This window comes from Fusarium flagelliforme (genome assembly GCF_020744385.1).
Source record: "Fusarium flagelliforme strain FIESC 12 MPI-CAGE-AA-0113 chromosome Unknown B0J16scaffold_4, whole genome shotgun sequence".
NCBI lineage: Eukaryota > Fungi > Ascomycota > Sordariomycetes > Hypocreales > Nectriaceae > Fusarium > Fusarium flagelliforme.
Genome location: NW_025763506.1, coordinates 1,981,889 through 2,001,290, shown reverse-complemented (window position 1 = coordinate 2,001,290; position 19,402 = coordinate 1,981,889). Strand labels below are relative to the sequence as shown.

Here is a 19,402-nt window from a genome sequence, read left to right as displayed (position 1 = left end):
GCATCGCCAGAGGGCATGCTTGACGGCCGTGAGTAATCTAATAAGTTTGTAGAAAGCGAATGCATGCCTGTAGTTTGCGATTTTCTTTTTGCTGCGCAAATCAGCAACCAATTCGTGACGCTGGACAAAGGACAAATGAAAGTATGTCATCTCGAAAACAAAACCCCCCATTTCCCATATCGTTGCGCCGTTCCAATTGAATGATGCGCATGCTCCCGTTAAACGCCGGTGAAATATGATCTCAAGCACCCTGTAAGCGATCGGCCAGTTTCCTTTCCTTCTTCCATCCAAATTCCGTGCAGTAACGTCGTCCGTTCCATAAGAGAAGAACCGGAGCAAATCCTTCCGCCCCCATCCCTTGGCTCTGTGATAACTTGCTGTACCCAGCCATAAACTAGCAGTGCCATAAGACGCGATCCAAAATACAAATAAAGGCAATGCGTGTAATCCTGAAGACCGGAATAATTAATATACATAGTAATACACAAGATCCATCATGATGTCGGAATTGCCAACACCGGGGTGGTCTTGGGAGGATTTGTGCTGTTAATCCGAAGTTGGGATTGTGAGAGATAATCGCTTCGTTTCATCTGATCCTGAGGCACTCTTTACTTCGAGAGACTGGAGAGAAGTACGAACGCTTGTTGCTCCGTCAGTCTGCATAGGAGGTGTATGCGGTTCTTCGATCGATCCAGTCTTGTTCATATCGCCCTGTGTTCGCTCCATTGTTGTGGGTGGAGTTTGGAATCCGGGAACTTCGAGATGATCCGACCTTACACTGCCATCGTGGCTGTTGCGAGGGCTCTTTTCCATGTCGACGGAGATTGGCGCTGGAACGCTGGGAATGACACCTCCGCCGATGCGAGACCAAAACATCTGTTCCCTGAGTCGCACACTCTCTTCCCAAGCAGCTTTCTCGTGATCCTCGTTATCTGCTCGCCAATGGCCATCTTTAACCATGCGCAGAAAGCCTAGAAAATCGCATGTCGAGCGCACGCGAGTAAGACAATACTTGCATAAAGGGTGCCGTTGAGCAGAATCGGTCTCGCTTGTTCGGAATCGGTGGTTGCGAAGATATTCAGGATCTTTACGGGAATCACCGCACAAGGAACATGGGTAAAACTGTGGCTTGGTCAACGCCACAAGAGACCCTGTTGTTGGAACAGGTTCAACAACTAGAGATCCGTCAGCGATAGAGGCGATGACTGATCTGCGAGCGAGCCAGGACAGGCCTGGCGCCATATCCAGCCGAAGAGTGGGTTCGATATCCTCTGCCAAAACTCGTTTGTAAAACTTTGTCTCCTTCAGGCTTGGCAAAGGAGTGGCGGAAGCGTTCGAAGCAGCGCTGATAGTCGAGGCCGGTGTATTCGGTGACTGAGGTGCACTTCCGGATCCAGGGATGGGAGTGCCGAGCGACGTAGTCGATGCATTAGAGGGGTGTGCACTTGATATCGAACCACCAAGGCCAAACCCAGTCAGCGCATTCAGGGCGCCTACAGAGCCTGAGGACACCCGGCTGCTAGCGCGATTTCGAGAGATCCGTGTAAGGCTCACAAAGTCATCGTAGGAAGCAAGATCGGTTCGCAGAACAGGCTGAATAAGATGGGAGAAACTCATTGGGTGACAAGGTTCGACGACAGTGCCGGCACCCCATAATGAAGGAACCGGCTCTTCAGTGGAAGATCGTCCGTCATCTCGAGTATCGGGTTTTGCTAATCCAGGAGAAGAGGGAGCAGTAGGGTTGATATGTTCCTCTTGCCCAGCGGCCATATGTTCCATAACGTGCTTGAGCTCAACAAGTTGCTCCTGTTGCGACTTGAGAATGCTCTCTGTGTCGGCCAGTTGGGACTTGAGTTGGTCGTTTTTGCGCTGCAAGGCCTCGTGGTCGGCTTTGGCCTCCTCCTTAGCAGCGATGACCATCTTGTTTGCCTCCTCGAATAATGCGGCTGTAAGATTTTCGAGCTCTTGCTCAATCTTCTTCTTTTCCATTTCCGTGTCGAGACGCTTTTGGCGTTCTGCGGCTATTTTAGACTGCCAAACCTTCTTTTCCGCCTCGACGGTATGTTTGCGAACCCACACGTCACCCGCCAGCATTTCACGTTGCGAAGCATTCTGAGTTTCCAAATCGCGAATACGATCGCGTGCGGCATCGAGTTCGTGGCGAGCAGCAGATAAGGAGTCATCTAATATCGTCTGGTGGTTGATGGCATTGATGAGTTTGTTGCTAAGGGTGGCAACTTCGTCATTGAGATCGGGATGATGATTGGGAGTCGCAACACCACTGTCATCAGCTGGGCTGATGGCACGGCTTCGGGGGTCTGGTATGGTGCTCATTTCGTCGCCGAAATCTGCAGATGCATTTTTTAGACCCAAAGGTAGATGCGTCGAGGAAGAGGACTTTATCGGTGTATGGTCGGGAGTGAGCGACGGGGTTCGAGGGTGATAGCTAGGGGTAGCTGCGATGGAGGAGAGAGACCGGAAGTGACCTAATGATCGTCGAGACGCTGGCGATTTCGTTGCCAAAGGCTGACCCCAGCCGGCGGCGGCGGCAGACATTGGAATAAATCTACAACGCGTAAGCTCTAAGCCAGTAAAATATGGCAATGGCCGAAATTGGGCAATAGTTCAGTTGAGCAGGTGTGCTGCCGGAACACAATAGGAGGTGCAAATGTGCTGAGGTGGAGGGATCCTGAGTCAATTCAAATGGGAGAGATAGCAACATACGAATCCATTGTAATCGGGCGCGTAGATATTGTGTCGGTTGAATAGGTACGTCTTATGCTCTCGGCCCGGAGAGACGTGACCTGACCTGGTGTGACAAGTCGATACGAGACGACAAGTCAACAGACAGACTTGTTGCGAGACTCAACCCCTAGAGGAAGGAAGAGAATGAACTTGGGAATGGAGAGAAGACGGATCCTCCGGACCCGACGAGTGACGGGGAGCCAAATGGGAGATGGCAGACAAAAGATCCGAGCGGCGAGCGAGTGAGACCTTGGGCTTGAAAATGGGCGAGCCACGTTCCACAGCTAAAGAGAAGCTGCCGGTGGGTTGTTAGGCAGGGTCGAGAAATGAAATGCTGTGGCTTATTCTGTTTGATTTGATCTGATCTGATCTGGTTTGGGGGTATTCAATTTGGGTTGATTTGACTGCTGTTGCCAGTCTCTGGCAACAAATGTGTAATGAGAAGAAAGAGAGGAAGCGAGGGTAAGGTACGAATACGTGGGTATTGTACGAGACTGGCTGGGCCTGATGTGAACGTGAGCCTCTCCACTGGACCTGTTACTGTACGGTAGGTAGCACGGGCGACCGCGGTCCCTGGTTCTCCGCAAGCTTGTGAGATGGAGCCGGGTCCCAATTCGACAAAGTCGTGTCGTATCGTATCGGTCGCGGATCGTAATTGGGAGGTGGAGTCCTTCGGAAACTCGTTTGACTATATGATGATGTCGACGCAGAGTTGTCGAAGCGATTTTGAGTTTCTCCTTTCATGGAATGAAAAAAAAAAACCCCCCGAGTATAGATCTGTTGGCAAAATGTTAATCAGATATCGGGTGGTAAGAGCGACCGTGCTGGCTCATGAATCGTACCTTCACTTTCGCCTCGCCTCACCCCCGACCTCGTCAGTGAGAGAGAAGAGGAGCAGGTGTACATCCGAGGCAAGTACTCCCGCTGAGCAGGCCTCTCAAACGCCAAATACAGTACTCAGCAGGGAAGGAGAAACGCGACGTGGTCCAGGCCTTGGTTTGGCCAACCAAAGCACTAGCGTTACCGCCTGCGCCACGAACCGTCTGCTGACGCCACGCTATCACATCACAGGCGCTTGCTGATGGATTAATCCCTGTTTGGAATAGCCATTACGGATGGTTACTGCCATGGTCGATAGATGGGTACTTTGAGATCAAGTATCGAGCAGGGCCAACCCGACCTTATCGAGAAACTTGGCCTACAGTACTGTAACAGCCAGAGCCCGTGCACCGATTGCTGCAGTAGCGACCTTTTCAAGGCAGGGGCCGTTCCAGCGCCTAGGTTATCCGGGACTCGGTTCGTTTCGATTTTTTGGCTACATACCTAGGTGCCTAGGTAGGTACAGTCGGCAAAAAGTACCTATTATTTACCTATTATATTGCCTAGAGGTATCCGTAGAGAAGCCCTCTGATCTAAAAGGTCTAGGCTCTAGAATATCGCCGACGCACCGACGTTGCAGCGGCGGTCCATATTGAGGTCCAGGCCTCGGGTTCCATCGATAAAAACCGAGCTGCTGGGTTTTATCTGTAAAAGTCTACCGCCATGGCCAAGAGTCACATGCTTAAAAGGGAAAGGGGGCAGAAGGAGAAGGGAAAAGAAGCATTCTTGCTGAGTCGTGATGAGCTAAGGGAAGCAAAAGGGATAGGACTGTATGTATCCGTACTGTATTGGAAGTAGCGACAGAACCATGGTTTATCGAAACATCGCCAACAAGTCTACTAGACTACAGTACTGCAGGTAAAGTGCGGCCTTCCCAATGGAGGATAAAGTGTTGAAAGTGGGCAGCGATGACGGGCCCATTTTGGGTTAATCAAGGACGTGGATGACGATTGACAAGGGCAGGGTCCTTTATCCCTACGTTACTGTACATGGGGACCAGCAGACATTCACGGATACAGTACAGTAGGACCCAGTTTTCAAAGCCGCCCGATGCCAAGGGATACAAGACGAGGCAAGCGCTCGAGCCAAAGGAATCGGCGGCAATGACGAATTTGCTTCAGGGTAGACGGTTGATCTTTTTCATGAGCCTCATCGACGACAGGCATGAAGCCTACATCCTGCAGATCTGTTGGAATGCAGTTGTCTCGACACAAGAGCAGATCTGTCAAACTAACAGCTTTTTACTTTTTACCCCTGACTAACTTGGTTATCAGCTTCCCCTGCAGTCAACTCAACACTTGCAAGCTGCGTATGTTAACTTGTTGACCAAGTAACGTGGACGGTATGTTGTCATATGAATACAGAGGCTGATGAGCTGTCCCTGCCGATAGCCGCTAGTTTAGGTTTACTGTTTCAATGAAACAAGAAACCTCTACCACGGGCAGTCAATTGGTAGATACCTAGGTTACCTCCAGGCTCCAGTAGGTAGTGTATCTGCAAGGCCCTAAGGATTACCGTATTTTCTGCCTGCGCCCATCTAAGGTCCAAGTGCCTGAACCAAAGCCATATTAAGGGTCCAAGGCTACCCTATGACATCATAACAGGCATGTCATGTCATGTCCCCTTGCAGACAGACAGCGAATAGCGTCCATCATTAATTAAATTGTTGCTCAACAACATTCCAACTTACCTTAGGTAGCATTGCCTTGAACTTGCAACCGCTATCGGACTTTGTCATTTAATTTGAATCGAGCCTCTCGATACTTTGAAAAAAGAGTGAGACAGTCGATCCTTGGCTCGCTCCTCTAACCATCATCTGAACTTCAGGGTAGCAGACCAAGCACCATGATCGATATTAGAGAAGCTCCAATGTTGAATGCGCACACAGTCCCCTCGTCAGCAACAGGCCGATGGCGGTACTTGGCAAATGGAGCAAAATGATAGCACCTCCTCATCACTGGAACCGTTTTACGTGACGTTGGTGCGCCATGACACCAGACAAGCCCTGACTGAGCAATGATGGCCATGCCGGTTAATCGCGAACTCAGATCAACTACATAGCTACATTGTAATTTACATATATCCAGATCTTTTTATATAAAATACTACATTTGGCTGGCTAGTGAGCGCCAAGGGCAGAGTGAGCCAAGAGTCTTGCAAACTCGCTGGAGAAAACCTCTACGTCCCGTCGTCCTCTCTTTCCTTTACATCGTCTACGCAGTCCTGCCAGCTGATCCACTTCATATAAGCACACTCGATGACCGCAATGATGACCATGCCACTTCCTAGGCCAATCCAGAGGCCATCGAGCTTCAAGTTGGGACTTCCCAATTCGAGCCAGATAGCGAACGGCACGGCGGCCAAATAGTTGACTGCCAGAACGACCCAAGCAGCTACAGACTGCTTTGCCAGACCCCTCAAGACGCCATTGGTGCCACAGATGATAGAGTCGATGATCTGGAAGCAGGCAACAGTGACCATAGATCTTATAGCGAGGTCCTTGACTGTCGAATCATCCGAGAATAAGTCTGCAAGCGGTCTTCGCAAGAGGTACAAAAACGCGCCATCCAAGATACCAACAACGATAAAGACAATGGAATACAGAATCGCGGCCCGACGTGCTTCTTTGAGGGCACCGGCCCCTACAAGATGACCGAAACGAGTAGTGACAGCGACACTGATTGAGAAAGGAATATGCCAGGTTACGATACTGAGTGTGTTAAGAATAGTTTGGGCCGCGAGGTGACGAGTACCGATGTATGAAGTGCTGATCATGAGGATCTCAAAAGCAAGCCACTCAGCAGCGTTAACAGCTGTGCTGGCAACAGAGAGTCGAACCATAGGGCCCCATTCGCGTACTGCGAAACCAGCGCGTGCATCCCAGCCGCCCCAACAACGATGCGACTTTTTGCCGACCAACATGACATAAAGCAGAAGAAGCGCGGGTCGTATGTTATTGGCGAGCGCTTGACCAAAGGCTGCACCATCGAGACCCATGTTGAGCTTAACGGCAAAGTACCAACTCAGAAAAGCGTTAATGGGAGCGCAGATAATGAGAATGACCATGCCGGGCCCGAACTCACCCTGCGCTTGTAAGAACCTCTTACCCGCTTCAAAGAAGGCATAACCGGGCAGTCCGACAAGACTGACGCGCAGGAACGACGCTGCTTTGAGGGCGAGACTTCGCTGAGGGACGAGTAATGGAAGAATCCAATGAGAGCATAGCCAGATGGCACCTACAGGAACCATGACGATGGCCATCAAGACCATCATACGCTGGATATGCATGCCCACGCCGGTATAGCGGCCGGAACCATACGCCTGAGCACACAGCGTGTCGAGTGCTGTGGCCATACCCTCAAAGATAGTGAAGCCGATGATGTTCATCGTCGTCAGCGCCAGACTGGACGCGGCGAGCTCTTCGGCACCCAACCGACCAGCGACGATGGTGGTGATTACAGTGAAGGAATATTGAAGAAGATAGGTCGCAATCAGAGGAAGCGAGTATTGGCACAGCAGCTTTGCTTCGGCCAAGAGACTGTGGACGTCGGTAACCGATGTTGACGTCTCAGCCTCGCTTACCTCTGATATCCGGGGAAGCAATGGCGATGTCTCATCGTGTAACACGCCATCGTAATGAGACTGAGATTGAGATTCCTGCTGGCTCTCGCCGCGCCGACGTTCGCTCCAAGGCATTGGTGGTGACTGGTATCCGCTACTGCGATACGTTTTTGGTACAGTTCGAACTTCAATGCAACGATCCACTCACTCGAGGGCGAGTTGCATAGACCAGAAACTAAGTTGAATGTTTGTTTATAAGAAGAATTCTCCCTGTCCAAGGGAGCCATGGAGAGATGGTCCACCGATCTCGGCCCAGTAACCCAAGAAACTAAACCAAAGTCAGAGTAATAGACCCACATGAAATACAATATAATACATAATGTATAATTCCTAATATTTCTAAATCTAATCTATACTATACTTATATTTAGGAGCTAATTTAGTTTAAACCTAGTCCGGTCTATTAAGAATTTAAGCTTCTAGCTTCACCATATGTTATAAGCTTATAAAACAGACGGAACCAGTGCTTGGGGGAAAGCAGCAGCTACAGGCCCAATCTAACACATGGTTGACGAGAACTAATGACTCAGTTAGAACACGGGTATAGTATATAGAAGTATACCAAGTCCCGGGGTGCTTGTGAAACTTGTTTTGTTGATCAAGTCCCAAAATAGAGGACCAGGAATTCCACGGCTCAAGAACGATATCAACGAAGCTATAAATCCGAATTTCGGAAGAAAAGACAAATGTATTTGCCCAGGCCTATTTTCGAACATGGAACTTTATAGACCATTCAATGGCATTCAGGGTAGGTAGAGAAGAGCAGTTTGTCTATCACTACAAGATGACTGAAAAGTGCTTGGGGAAGTCACCACTTGAGTGAGCCTCTCCTTGCATTAGTTTCTAACGGCTGGTGGGGACAGGACAAATGCTCGACCCTTCTAAAAACCCCTCAAACCTCGAACCTCAAACTCTTAGAGATATCTCCCCAAGTAGACTATTCCAGCCTTAAACTAATTGCCAGCAGTTAGACTGTCTTCCATTTCAGATATATCAAGATTCGGCCTCACTAGATACCCATTCAGTACAATGGATGCCTCCCAAAAGATTGTTGTGGTCGCCTCGAACAACATCCCCAAGATCAAGGCTACAAGCGAAGGATTCAAGCAGATGCTACCGGGCGCCTACGAATTCCAAGGTCTAAGTGTGGAGTCTAACGTCCCGGATCAGCCTTTTTCAGACGAGGAAACACTCCGTGGAGCGACGAACAGGGCTCAGAATGCTCAAGTAGCAAAGCCTGAAGCAGACTTTTGGGTTGGTATTGAAGGAGGCGTTGAAACCCACCAAGCATCTGTCTGCTCCTTTGCATGGATCGTTATCATTGGAAAGGAGGGAAGGATTGGTAAGGCGCGTACGTCGGCGTACTTTCTGCCTGAAAAGACTTGCAAGTTGCTCAAGGACGGTGTCGAGCTGGGACATGCCGATGATATGGTGTTTGGACAGACAGATTCCAAGAATAAACAAGGTTCCGTTGGCCTCTTGACTGGCGGTGTAATCGACCGAGCAGTCTACTACACCCAGGCAGTTATTTTGGCTCTCATCCCCTTTAGAAACCCGTTCTTGGACTTTTGATAGGAACTTGTTTGCATTACAGCACAGCACATAAACTAAGCCATAGATACAGTTGATCAATATACGTAAATGTAGAAAGATTTGTTTGTACAATATTATATAAATAAGTTAAAGATTATGTGAGTATAAATGCGTATGCTTTTCCTTATCACCATTCAATGCCTTCTGCGACCATTCTGTCATTAAAATTCCACTCATCTTTTATTATACCCAACAAATGCAAGGGCAGAAGCTGCAACCAACGCCACGCTATGATGCGATAAAACAACACTGTGCTTGAGATACCCAAATTAGGCTCAGCAGTGATTATATATCCAAGAAAAAAAGTGAAGGTGCGACAATGATATTGACGAGTACGATTACGCGTCTAGACGGAGAAAGGTTGGGTGTTGCGAATAAATGAGTCATATCCTGTGGTGTCCATTGAGATCAATGGGAAGTTCATGATGATGGGACTCTAGCGGTACAAAGCTTCATTCCAATCGCCCATGTCAGGCATACCGTACGGATTCCACTCTTGCCCGGGGTAACTGGTGGCACTCATCTGGGCAGGCACCTCGCCATCGGAATCGGCGTTGGGGTCATAGTGGATCTTCTCTTCTTGTGAGTCGATTCGTAGTGTGCGCTTTCGCGCGTCCTCTGTATCTTCGAGTTCGGCATGGAACGAAGGCCCCCCTCGGGCCTCGGGTCTGGGAGGATTCATATCGCTGGTACCTGATTGAGATTGTCTGGTCGAACCTGAGCTGATATTGCCAGTGGCAGCGGTTGATGCACTGAGTGACACACCATGCGATTCCTCTGCCTTGGGGGAAGAGCCACTGTTGGCATTCGCCGCCGTTTCAGCTCCCATAAAGTGCCCTTCTGCAGAGCCAGAAGCGAACACAGGCATAGGAAGGGTAGGAGCCTGGCTCTTTGAGCTGCCGTTTTGTTCCGTTCTGATTTCCGGAGAAACGTGCTGGGCGGAAGAAGGGGCGGCGCCAACCCTAGGGCTTCCGCTTGTGCTTCCACTGTAGGGACTGTCACTGTTGGCAAACTGCATGCACGGATTTCCTGGAGAAGCCGAGTTGTTTTGGTAGTTCCGTGAGACGGCTTGCGTTTGTTCACGACCCTCTTGCTGAATTATTTCATCATCGGCTTTTCCGGATGCGAGAAGATTAAGCAATGAAGGCCGCGGCGATGGCGCATGGACCGGTGTAGGCGCGTGAACAGTGTCAGGGGTGGATACATGGACAGGGTGCGACTCTTCCTCGTGAGCCATTTGCTGACTCGAATGCCTATGTTGTGGACTGTAAGGCTGCTGTGGGAAGTGAGAATGCCGAGGACTTCGGTGAGCAGGTGAGTTGGGGCTTTGACCAATTGTTCCTTGCCATTGGCCTGGATAAGACGCTTGCCGAGACTGAGCAGGCGATGTTTGGCTGCCAGGTGAGTGCATCTGATGTTGCCACTGGCCCTGAGGCTGTGGAGGAGATTGGAATTGACCCTGAAGCTGAGCAGGAGACTGATATTGGCCTATGGGAGACCCGAATTGTCCCTGTTGCGAGGGCGGAGATGATAATTGCCCTCGCTGTTGTGAAGGAGACTGGAAGTGCCCTTGTCGTGGAGAGTTTTGAAGCTGACTCTGCTGCTGAAGAGGAGCCTGAAATTGCCCTTGGTCTTGGACAGGGGATTGAAACTGTCCTTGAGATTGCGGCGGGGAAGTCAATTGTGCATGCGATGAGTTTGGGGGCAGGAACTGGCCTGGGGATCGAGGAGACTGTTGCACAAAACCTTGTTGTGGTGATCCCATGCCCGGCTGCCCCTGAGGGAGAGATCCTGAGGAGCTACGGAATTGCTGCTGGGGCAGAGGCGGACTGACAAACATCGACGATTGTCTCTTAGACTGTAGCTGCGTTGCCGACTGGTTGCTAAGATGAGACGACGGCCGCTGAGTCGGGGCCTGTCCGAAAGGCTGACCACTGATACCCGAAGATGGACGAGGAGACTGTGTTGGCCCGTGAGGAACATGGCTGGTAGACCACTGCTGAGCTTGCTGTTGTGGTGGATTCTGTTGACCCTGCTGCCGTTGCTGAAGAGTCTCCATCTGGTGTTGCTGGTAAGCCTGCAGATCCGGAATGACCATGGACTGCCGATTCTCCTTGGAACCTCTTTTAAATGCCCCAAGGATCTTGCTTGCGGTTAACTTTTCTTTGTCAGTTTCGCCTTTTCCTTGGCTAGGCTGTGACTTGTGAGCAACTTGTGCAGACATGCGGTTCCTGAGACCCTTCCACTTCGACACCCCAGGACTACTTTGTCGAACCGGCTGTTCGACAACCTGGGGCTGCTGCAGATGGCCCATTCCATCTTTAGGAGGGACTCGAGGGCCTGTGTCAGACTGCTGCATCTGCATCTGCGGGCGGCCTGGAGTCATGGTTGGTAGTTGTGGTCCAGGTATTTGCTCAGTGCCGGACGGCCCAGAAAGGTTGGGCTGATACCGTTGACCTGGAGCAACTTGATAACCGTCTGTCCGAGGAGGACCGACTTGTGGCTGGACGTTTGTGAATTGCTTCTGGGGGCCAGACCAAGGCTGCTGTTGCTGCTGCGGCACGCCCATCATGTTCATAGATACCTGCACTGGCGGACTAGTGGACACTGCCGAAACCACTGGGGTCTCAGGCTGGGAAAGCTGAGAAGACTGCCGCCTGCCAGCAGTAGGAAATGATGTGTTCAATCGAGGACTCTGTGTAGCCATTGAGGAAACAGATGGTGGGCTCGTCTTAGATGCCTGTGATACAGGAGACAGTGGCATGCCGTCATCTGATGCAACTTGTACAGGTCTACCATTTTGCCGGAAAGACATATTTGGTGAATCAGTTACGGGTCGTTGAATATGAACCCCCTCATGCGTATGCTGAGAAAGCTTGTCGAATGAGTGCGACGGATGGTGAAACGAGGTCTGTGTTGTCGGAGCTGTACTTGTGATGTTGAAGGACGTCTGTGTTGTTGGAGCAGAACGTACACCTGACGCAGCTGGCGAGATCGATCTCATTCGTTCTTTTCGAGTGTCGGGGAATTCCTGACCAATGCTGAAGGGAGTTTGGGGTGTGCCATGACGACTGTAAGGAGTCGTGGACCCGATAGGAGGAGTTCCTGCAGGAGTCGTGGAGCCGAAGCCCAGTGGCGATGGGCGTGAGTTCCGGTACGCTGCTTGAGCATGCTGGAAATCTCTCATTGCGCCTGTAGAAGACTTCGAATTTAGCATCGGAGACTGCTCCCTGGGAATAGTACCGCCAGCCGCTTGATGGATCATTGGCAGTTGTTGATCTGCGAATGATTGAGGTCTTTGAGGTTGGGGGCTGGCTAGTGGTGGTGCATCGCTCTGAGGCGTTGGGATTCCAGGGGTTTCGGGGAAAGCGCCAGGCATTTGCAGAGCAGGAGTAGGCGGTTGAGGACCAGATGACCTTCGATCCTGTGCTTGCAGCATTTGTGGCCGAGGGGAAGCAAGCGGCGGCCCTGAGGGACGATGTTCGTACGGTTGCTGGGCAGGACGCTGTTGCATCTGTGATGGCGCACTTTGATGAGCCTCTTTATTCTTTTGGCCGTGTCCTAGAAGACCTGAAATCAAACCAGCCGCTGAACCACGTCTTTTACGTTGATCTGAAGCATCAGTGGGGGCGGCATCAGACGGGGTTGGAAGGATCTGATTAAAAGTCGGACCAGCAGTATTACTTCGCTCGAAACCTGGATGAGGTGCCTCCAGAGATACTGGCTGTTGTGCACCCAGATGGCTTGAAATAGGCCTTGAAGAAGTGGGAGTGCCAGGTTTGGAGTATGTACCACTACTTGGCCGATTGAACACATTTGTCATCACGGCTTTGGCATTAAATGCCGAAAACCGCTTCTTGGAAGGAGGAGTAGCACTTCCAGACTGGCTTAGCTCGTTGGCTAGGTTCGAGGTTGCCGCGCGTGGTAGACCGGCAGGCTTTTGCTGAGCAGAAATGGGCCCCATGTCAGGATTGAGTCGAGATGCCCTCTTATCCTCCATCGCCGAGTTGGGTCTTGAGTCGTCCGGACGTGGAGGTGGAGGCATCGAGAGTCTCTCTCGGCTTTGCTTGCTTTTGAGACCAAGCATGAAGCTAGCTCTGGACTTTTTCCGATCATGTGTTCCGTCTGTCGCCATACTAGACACAGAAGCGGCGTCGTGGTGGGCATCAGGGAGCTGCGGAGGCTGATACGGATCGTGATTATCGCCAGGTGTGCTACGCCGTTCGGTTGAAGATTTTCTGAAACGATGCCCGATATCCTTGAACAGTGCCGACGCTCCCCTAGAACGGCCGCGATCATCGCTAGTAACTTCATTTTCGCTAGTTCCAGTCCTTGGGATACCCGCCTCTTGAGATAGGCGCCTGGGGAACTGTGATCCAGGACTGGAATGATGTTCCTGGGAATTGCTTTCCGGCCGTTGCTGACCAGGGAAGAGGCCCGGGTACCTTGTAGTTGTTGAAGGTGGCACCTCGGAAGGCTTGTGCCTGTGATGGTGTTGATGCTGAGTTGTGGAGCTTGAAGATGGTGAGGTGGGCACATCACCCGTCTCTTTGTTGTAACCAAAGAATGGATCCTGCTGTGAACGTTGCGAGCGTTGCGAGCGTTGTGAACGCTGAGAGATTTGTGATGCATTCGTGCCAGCGCGATTTCTATTGACAACATGAAGAGGCTCAGCCAAGTGACTTTCTTCCAATTTCCATTGCCCTGATGGAAGCAATGGTGAGGCCTTCGGCGTAACGCGATGCAAAGGTTCTGACAAATGACTTTCTTCTAATTTCCAAGGCCCAGAAGGAGGCAGTCTCTGGACTGGGTTGCCGCCGCCGCCCATCAAATGGGGTGGCAAGAGTGGCAGTGAAGGGGGCTGATATTCCGAGTTCTGTGGTGGCATGGGTCCTTGATTGACCGGGTGCATCTGGAGCGAATGACGCGGTATCGACTGAGGAGATCGTTGCTGTGAAGTACGACGTTGCCGCTCTGGAGTCATAGCAGGTGTCTCCGGGTCATCAATATCCTTCTTGTATTCTTTATCGGGCGCGATCGAGTCTGTTCCAACCAGAGTTGACCCGACAGTGACCTCAGATGTGATTGTCCCTTGCTGGCGAACAATCTCATCATAATCATCAGCGTCGACGGAGACGCGCTCGTCTATAGGCTCAGCTGCTCTTTTTTCAATCGGAGTTGACTTTGAATTCACATCGAAAGTTGAACCTCTCCTGATGGGTGGTAAACCAACAAACGATGAGTGCCGCTGAGGGGTGGCTGACGAAGGATTGGGCTGAGTATGGGGTTGAGGTTGAAGCTCATGCTGAGCGCCTCCTGATGGCACATCAGAGATAACATTGGCATGGACAGCTGTCGGCTGGCGTGAAGGACCTGCGTGTTCTTCTGCAGGCACCATACGAATACCGTGGCTGGCAGGTATAGGAGTTCCGTCGCTAGCAATAGGCTTACTGGAAGGTACCTCTGCGCTGTGACTCTGTTGGAGTTGATCATCGTCTGTAACTAATGCTCCAGATTTCTCAGAAGCCTTGATATTGGCAGGGTTTGACTCCCGGAAAGGATCCCAGGTTGAATCATCGATAGGAGTTGGAATGTACCATTGTGATTTATCATCATGCTGTCTACTGGCAACGGCAGATACGTCTTGCAAGAGCTGAGGCACATCACTCTCGCGTGAAGCAACTTGCTTACCTGATTCGCTAGTCGAAGGCGCGGGGCCGAAGGGAGGGAGACCAGACGATTGGGAGGATTGTGGAGCATGATAAGATTGAGTCGAAGGCCTCGAGTTCACGACGTCTTTTTCGAAAGATTCATCAGCGCGGGGTTTTGTGAGACGATCTAAACCCCACGATGCTCGTCTTTCAGCCTTGGGCTTTGTTTGCACCGGAGAAGTTGGTTCGCCCTGTCATTCAAAGAAACATTAATAAACATTCTTGTCACATATAGCCTGATGGATGGGCAACATCATAATGACATGTGGGAGGAGAAAAGGGAACAAGCGTCGTAGAATTCCTATCTCATACACCCGTCTCATCATAAGGCCAAGAGTGAGACACCAGCCCTGAAGTGCATGATGAAAAGAGATTTAATCCAACATATACCCCACTCAAAGGGAGAAAAAAAAAAGGAAGAAGCCCATCACAACAGGTTCTAAAAAGAGAAGCGTCAGTGAAATACCTTGTCCCCAGTTCCACGCAATTTGCTCTTTCCTTTGCTAAACAATCCTTTGCCCATCTTCCCAGCAGACTGCATGAGTTCCTTGCTCTTGGTGCCGATCTGGTTGCTTGAGTTGCCGAAGCTGCTGGATCCGGAGGGCACCGAGCCGCCAAGTCGAGATCTGCCAGCTGCTGGTTGTCCTGTCGTAGGCGAGCTCGCGTTGAGATACTGCTGGTAGTATGGCTGCTGAGTGTGAGATACGCTGGGGCCCGACGCATGTCCTTTCTGACTTGCAGGTGTACTGCCAGTTCCAGAGAAAGAAGCGGTGCTGTTTGCGTATTCGGGATGCTCGGTCATAAGGCTTGACAGCCAGTTATCCAAGCCTGACTCCCAGGTTTGATGTGTGTCTCGCCCTGATTCAAACTTGAGGGTCCTCTGAACAGGTGTCGCTAAACTCATGATATCGCGCCAGGGAGTAGTCTGGGGAAATTCATTACTGGGGGGGACCGATCTGCTCGACTTGTCCGGAGGCGGTGTCGCTGATGTAAGATTGGAAGGTGTTTTAGCCAATGATTTGTCCTCCGCAACAGATGGGCGACGATCTGCGGCAGCTTGAGCTGTGGCATCATCATTTTCTACTGAAACTGGTGAAGGAGGCTCCAAAGTAGTTGGCTGTTGGCTTGGCGGCAGTGTGCTAGCTTTTGAAACCTGATGAGAAATTCCACCCGAGGGGGGAATAACGATTTTCGGAGGCCCAATATTTTGCGGCGCCTCCTTCGACTGATTGGTGCCATCTGAAACAAGGTCCTTCGAAGACTGAGCATCTGGCGATGCAGCTGCTGAAGTGGCAGTAGGGGCAGACGCTTCTTTATCGAAGACACCGGCAGGAGCTTCGACAGGTGGGATCTTGGGAGGTGAGTCGAACCCAGCTTCCCAAGAGAATCTGCGCCGTGACTCAGTGTTGGGAGATTCTGGAGGAGAAGCAGCTTTAGGGTCGCCGGAGGCCAGAACTCCAGGTGCTGGCAGCCCAGCAGCCTGTTGTTCATCCGCATGAATATCTTCGGTTGGCGTTTCCTCCCGTGCCCGAACTTGGTTTTCGGATGCCTTCTCAGGCTTGTCATTGGAGTCAGCCCAGTAGCTATCATAGTCGCTGAGCGTATAGCTGCTATTACGCACTTCGTTTTGGGCGCCTGGTGACAATGAATGAGTATTCTCAGGTGCAGGTCGGGACAGAGCAGAATTTGGAGTTGGGGCAATAGGACTCAGAGACCTCATAATCTCTTCGCTCAGCACATCACTTTCTTTAATAGGCGATGAGTTGAAAGTATTCATTGTGCCTTGTGTAAGAGCAGAATTTGGCTCGTAGTTTGAAGGGGAGTAATCTGGCTGCCGAGGATGCAGAGGTTCTGTTGGCGTGATCTTGGAGTCTGTTGCAGATGAGGTACTTGCAGGCTCTCCAGAGGATGGGTTAAGCCCCTTTGTGTTTGGGCTTGGAGTACGTAGGGGCGGCACTGATCGTGGATCATTCGCGGGTAAAAGAGATGAAGTGTGAGACGAAAGGTTGTCGAGTTCGGAACTACCGCCGTCGTCTTCACCCTCTTGTGGCTTCTCGTCCAGTATAGGGAGGTTCCCTGGCCCATTAGCCGATTGTTCAGATGCTAAGGGCTGTTCTGGTTTCACTGGGTCGTGAGTAGACGAATAGACACTCGGGTCGCTATTGCCCGACGAGAAGAAATCGGCGCCAAAGACTGACATCCTCGCAACATCAGGAAGCTGCGGGCTGATAGACATCCGCTTCCGATCGATGTCTTTGGGCGAATGCAAGACAGATTCGTCCTTATGAACATTAGACTGCTGCGCGGCGTCTGAAATGTCCAAGGCAGGCGCATTGTTTGGACCATGCTGCTCGCTCTGAAGCTCGTCGCGCTTTGCAAGTATACTGTCAAAGGTAGGCTGCTTCTGGACTCTGTCGATTGCAGGACCGTCCCCTTGGCCGTAACCCTGTTGGTTCGGTTCATGAACAGGTGGCGTAGAATGATCATTGGGCGTGGGCGCAACATTTTCCGCGATAGATAACGGCGAACCGCCCAGCTTACGCTCGTCTTCTATATGGCGATACAGATCAGGTCGAATCGAAGGGGACGCTCGAGCGGAACTATTGACGCTTTGCGGGGTAGAAGAGCGAATATCAGGCTGCTGCTGAAAACTAGGCGGCTTCGAAGACCCGGCACCAGAAGAAACGGGCGCAGGCGATTCGTTCCTTCCCGTGACAGGCGACGAAAGATTGGGAATCTGTTCTGGAGGCGCCACGTTGGATCCAGCCGGGTGTTGAGTTTGGAGATGAAGCGATGGTGGACCACTCGAGCTTCGAGAGCTGGAGGCTACAGCAGCAGCTAACCTAGGGGAAGGTCCATACGATTCAGACGGACGTTGGCCAATAGATCGGAGACCGGTAGTAACTCGAGGAACAGGAGGAGGTGGCGGTTGTTCATCGTCGTCGAACTCGTCGGCGCCCCAATCATCACCATCATAATTCTGAACAGGCGCTTGGACCCATTTCCTTGTCTTTTGACGATTAACGTTCACCTGGTATCCGCCAGGCGTCTGGGGAGATCTAGAAAGCGGTTGTGAATTAATAAGGACGAAGCCTCAAAGACGATAAAGGGTATTTACAGCGGGGATTGCGATTGCCCTTGCGCATAAGGGTTGTTGTACGTCCCATCCATATCGTGTTCTCGTGGTCGGTATTGGACTATCGGCGCATTCTTGGCTGATACTGGATGGCTAGCGAGAAGCGATTGTTTACGGCAACGTCAAGGCAGCTGGGCTGCGCGGACGTGGCAAACTGATTATGCGTGCAAGCTTCGTTATCGGGGTCAATTGTTGACCAAGATGGGTGACGATGGATCGAGACAGGCACTAAGCTTAGAATACAAGATCGGATACCTGAGAAGGACTAACACAGTGATGGACTAATAAGAAGTATACGATGAAGAAGAAACAAGGAAAAGTACGATGGGGAGAAAGGCAACACAACAGAAGCCAGCGGCAACGGATGAAGAAGGATGGCGATGGATACTAACGAGATGGTGATGGAACAAGGAGGTGGTGGTCTCGTCGGGTCGGCAGCAAGTGGGAACAAAATGGTGCGGTCAGGGACTTTTAGGTGCTAGCGTTAGCGTACTAGTGCTGCGGTCGCCCGTTGGAGATTGGATGACGGAGGTGGATGGGGCGCCTCGGTCTGCTCTGGGGGGCTGCAACCGCTAATGAAAACAGACAAGGAAGACCACATGAACCAAGGAGCATCCAGAACGCAGATGGATACTACCCCAGTTTGCCCAGCCTCATTGAAACCCAAGGCAAGATGAACTACCTACTAAGGTAGGTAGGTGCTTCGGATATTATGTTCTAGTTATCTTTTACAGGGCCGATTTTATTTCATAGGACGGATAGCTTGCGATGGATTAGTCTACCGCAGGAATGTGAATGTGAATGTGAATGTGAATGCATCGAATAGCAGAGAAATGAAATTATGAGCGGAGTCCACCACCGTTGGATCCAAGGCCCCCCATTGTGGTACCAAGTTAGGTACGAGATCAGCTGGCTCTGGCTTCCAAATTCTCCTTGTCACTCCGAATTAGTGCCAAGGGTATCATTCGTACCAGTAATTACCTAAATAATTATCGTGAAAAACAAAGTGACATGGATTAAAGACTGGTCATTGCTATTTTTGACATCTGTAGTGGCTTTTAGTCTACACACGTCTTGAGATAAATGTAGTAAGGAGATTTCAAGATCCGATCCTATGGAATAAACAACAAAATAGAACCTTGAAGCTCGCGTGTCCACCTCCTGGACGTGGCACAGAAATGTTTTCGTCGAGTCTTGCGAAACTGGAACAAGATAGAAACTCTCTGGTTGACCTGGCCATCGGGGCTTAGTTGCTCGAATTTGTCATGAGAAACAGGTGGATCTATTTACTTTGTAGCCTTGTCATATCTGTATTTGGCATCAACCATATGTAGATAGGCATTCAGGGACTTCTCAGCAACATCACGAACCTTGCGAATAGATCCCTCGGCCTATGTGCTTTTTCTAGCCCTTCTCTCGCTCTTTACCTGACCTTATCCCATTCGTATATGTATGCACGGGCGGGTGTCTGATACGACTTTTCACTAAGCTTGTTGTACAGTACCTACCAATATATCCACTACTCTGTTATTGTACGAACTCTGAAGCACATTCGTGGTTGTGCATCAGCACGTACCACCATTGCTACAACCTATGGTCCCAAGGTGAGTGACGTCGACAGTGATACGTGAGGGGTCAGGGGCTTCTATTTGGCTATTAAACAGTTGAACAGCTGAGTTATTGAACCAAAAAATCTTATAACTACCTAGGTAAGCAA

At 50.7% G+C, this 19,402-nt stretch overlaps 4 protein-coding genes across 4 annotated transcripts; 1 reads left to right on the top strand and 3 right to left on the bottom strand.

Moving 5' to 3' along the window:
* Positions 1 to 358: 358 nt before the first annotated feature.
* Positions 359 to 3,036, bottom strand: B0J16DRAFT_127006 (uncharacterized protein). Its single transcript, XM_046121713.1, has 2 exons — positions 2,725 to 3,036; positions 359 to 2,566 (listed from the first exon to the last, which is right to left on the bottom strand). Exons 1-2 carry the CDS (start codon positions 2,730 to 2,732, stop codon positions 547 to 549), a joined length of 2,028 nt encoding a protein of 675 aa, XP_045982916.1. The 5' UTR covers positions 2,733 to 3,036; the 3' UTR covers positions 359 to 546.
* Positions 3,037 to 5,344: 2,308 nt separating this feature from the next.
* On the bottom strand, positions 5,345 to 7,540 carry B0J16DRAFT_126987 (mate-domain-containing protein). Its single transcript, XM_046121712.1, has one exon. It carries the CDS (start codon positions 7,318 to 7,320, stop codon positions 5,803 to 5,805), a length of 1,518 nt encoding a protein of 505 aa, XP_045982915.1. The 5' UTR covers positions 7,321 to 7,540; the 3' UTR covers positions 5,345 to 5,802.
* Positions 7,541 to 7,878: 338 nt separating this feature from the next.
* B0J16DRAFT_341216 (inosine triphosphate pyrophosphatase-like protein) lies at positions 7,879 to 8,898 on the top strand. Its single transcript, XM_046127800.1, has 2 exons — positions 7,879 to 8,198; positions 8,256 to 8,898. Exon 2 carries the CDS (start codon positions 8,275 to 8,277, stop codon positions 8,815 to 8,817), a length of 543 nt encoding a protein of 180 aa, XP_045982914.1. The 5' UTR covers positions 7,879 to 8,198; positions 8,256 to 8,274; the 3' UTR covers positions 8,818 to 8,898.
* A 376-nt stretch (positions 8,899 to 9,274) lies between these two features.
* On the bottom strand, positions 9,275 to 18,108 carry B0J16DRAFT_372103 (uncharacterized protein; the record flags this gene model as incomplete). The annotated part of the gene is made up of 3 exons (XM_046130457.1): positions 17,668 to 18,108; positions 15,016 to 17,608; positions 9,275 to 14,740 (listed from the first exon to the last, which is right to left on the bottom strand). The coding sequence occupies exons 1-3, from the start codon at positions 17,718 to 17,720 to the stop codon at positions 9,275 to 9,277; spliced, it is 8,112 nt and encodes a 2,703-aa protein (XP_045982913.1). The 5' UTR covers positions 17,721 to 18,108.
* Between the last annotated feature and the right edge of the window lie 1,294 nt (positions 18,109 to 19,402).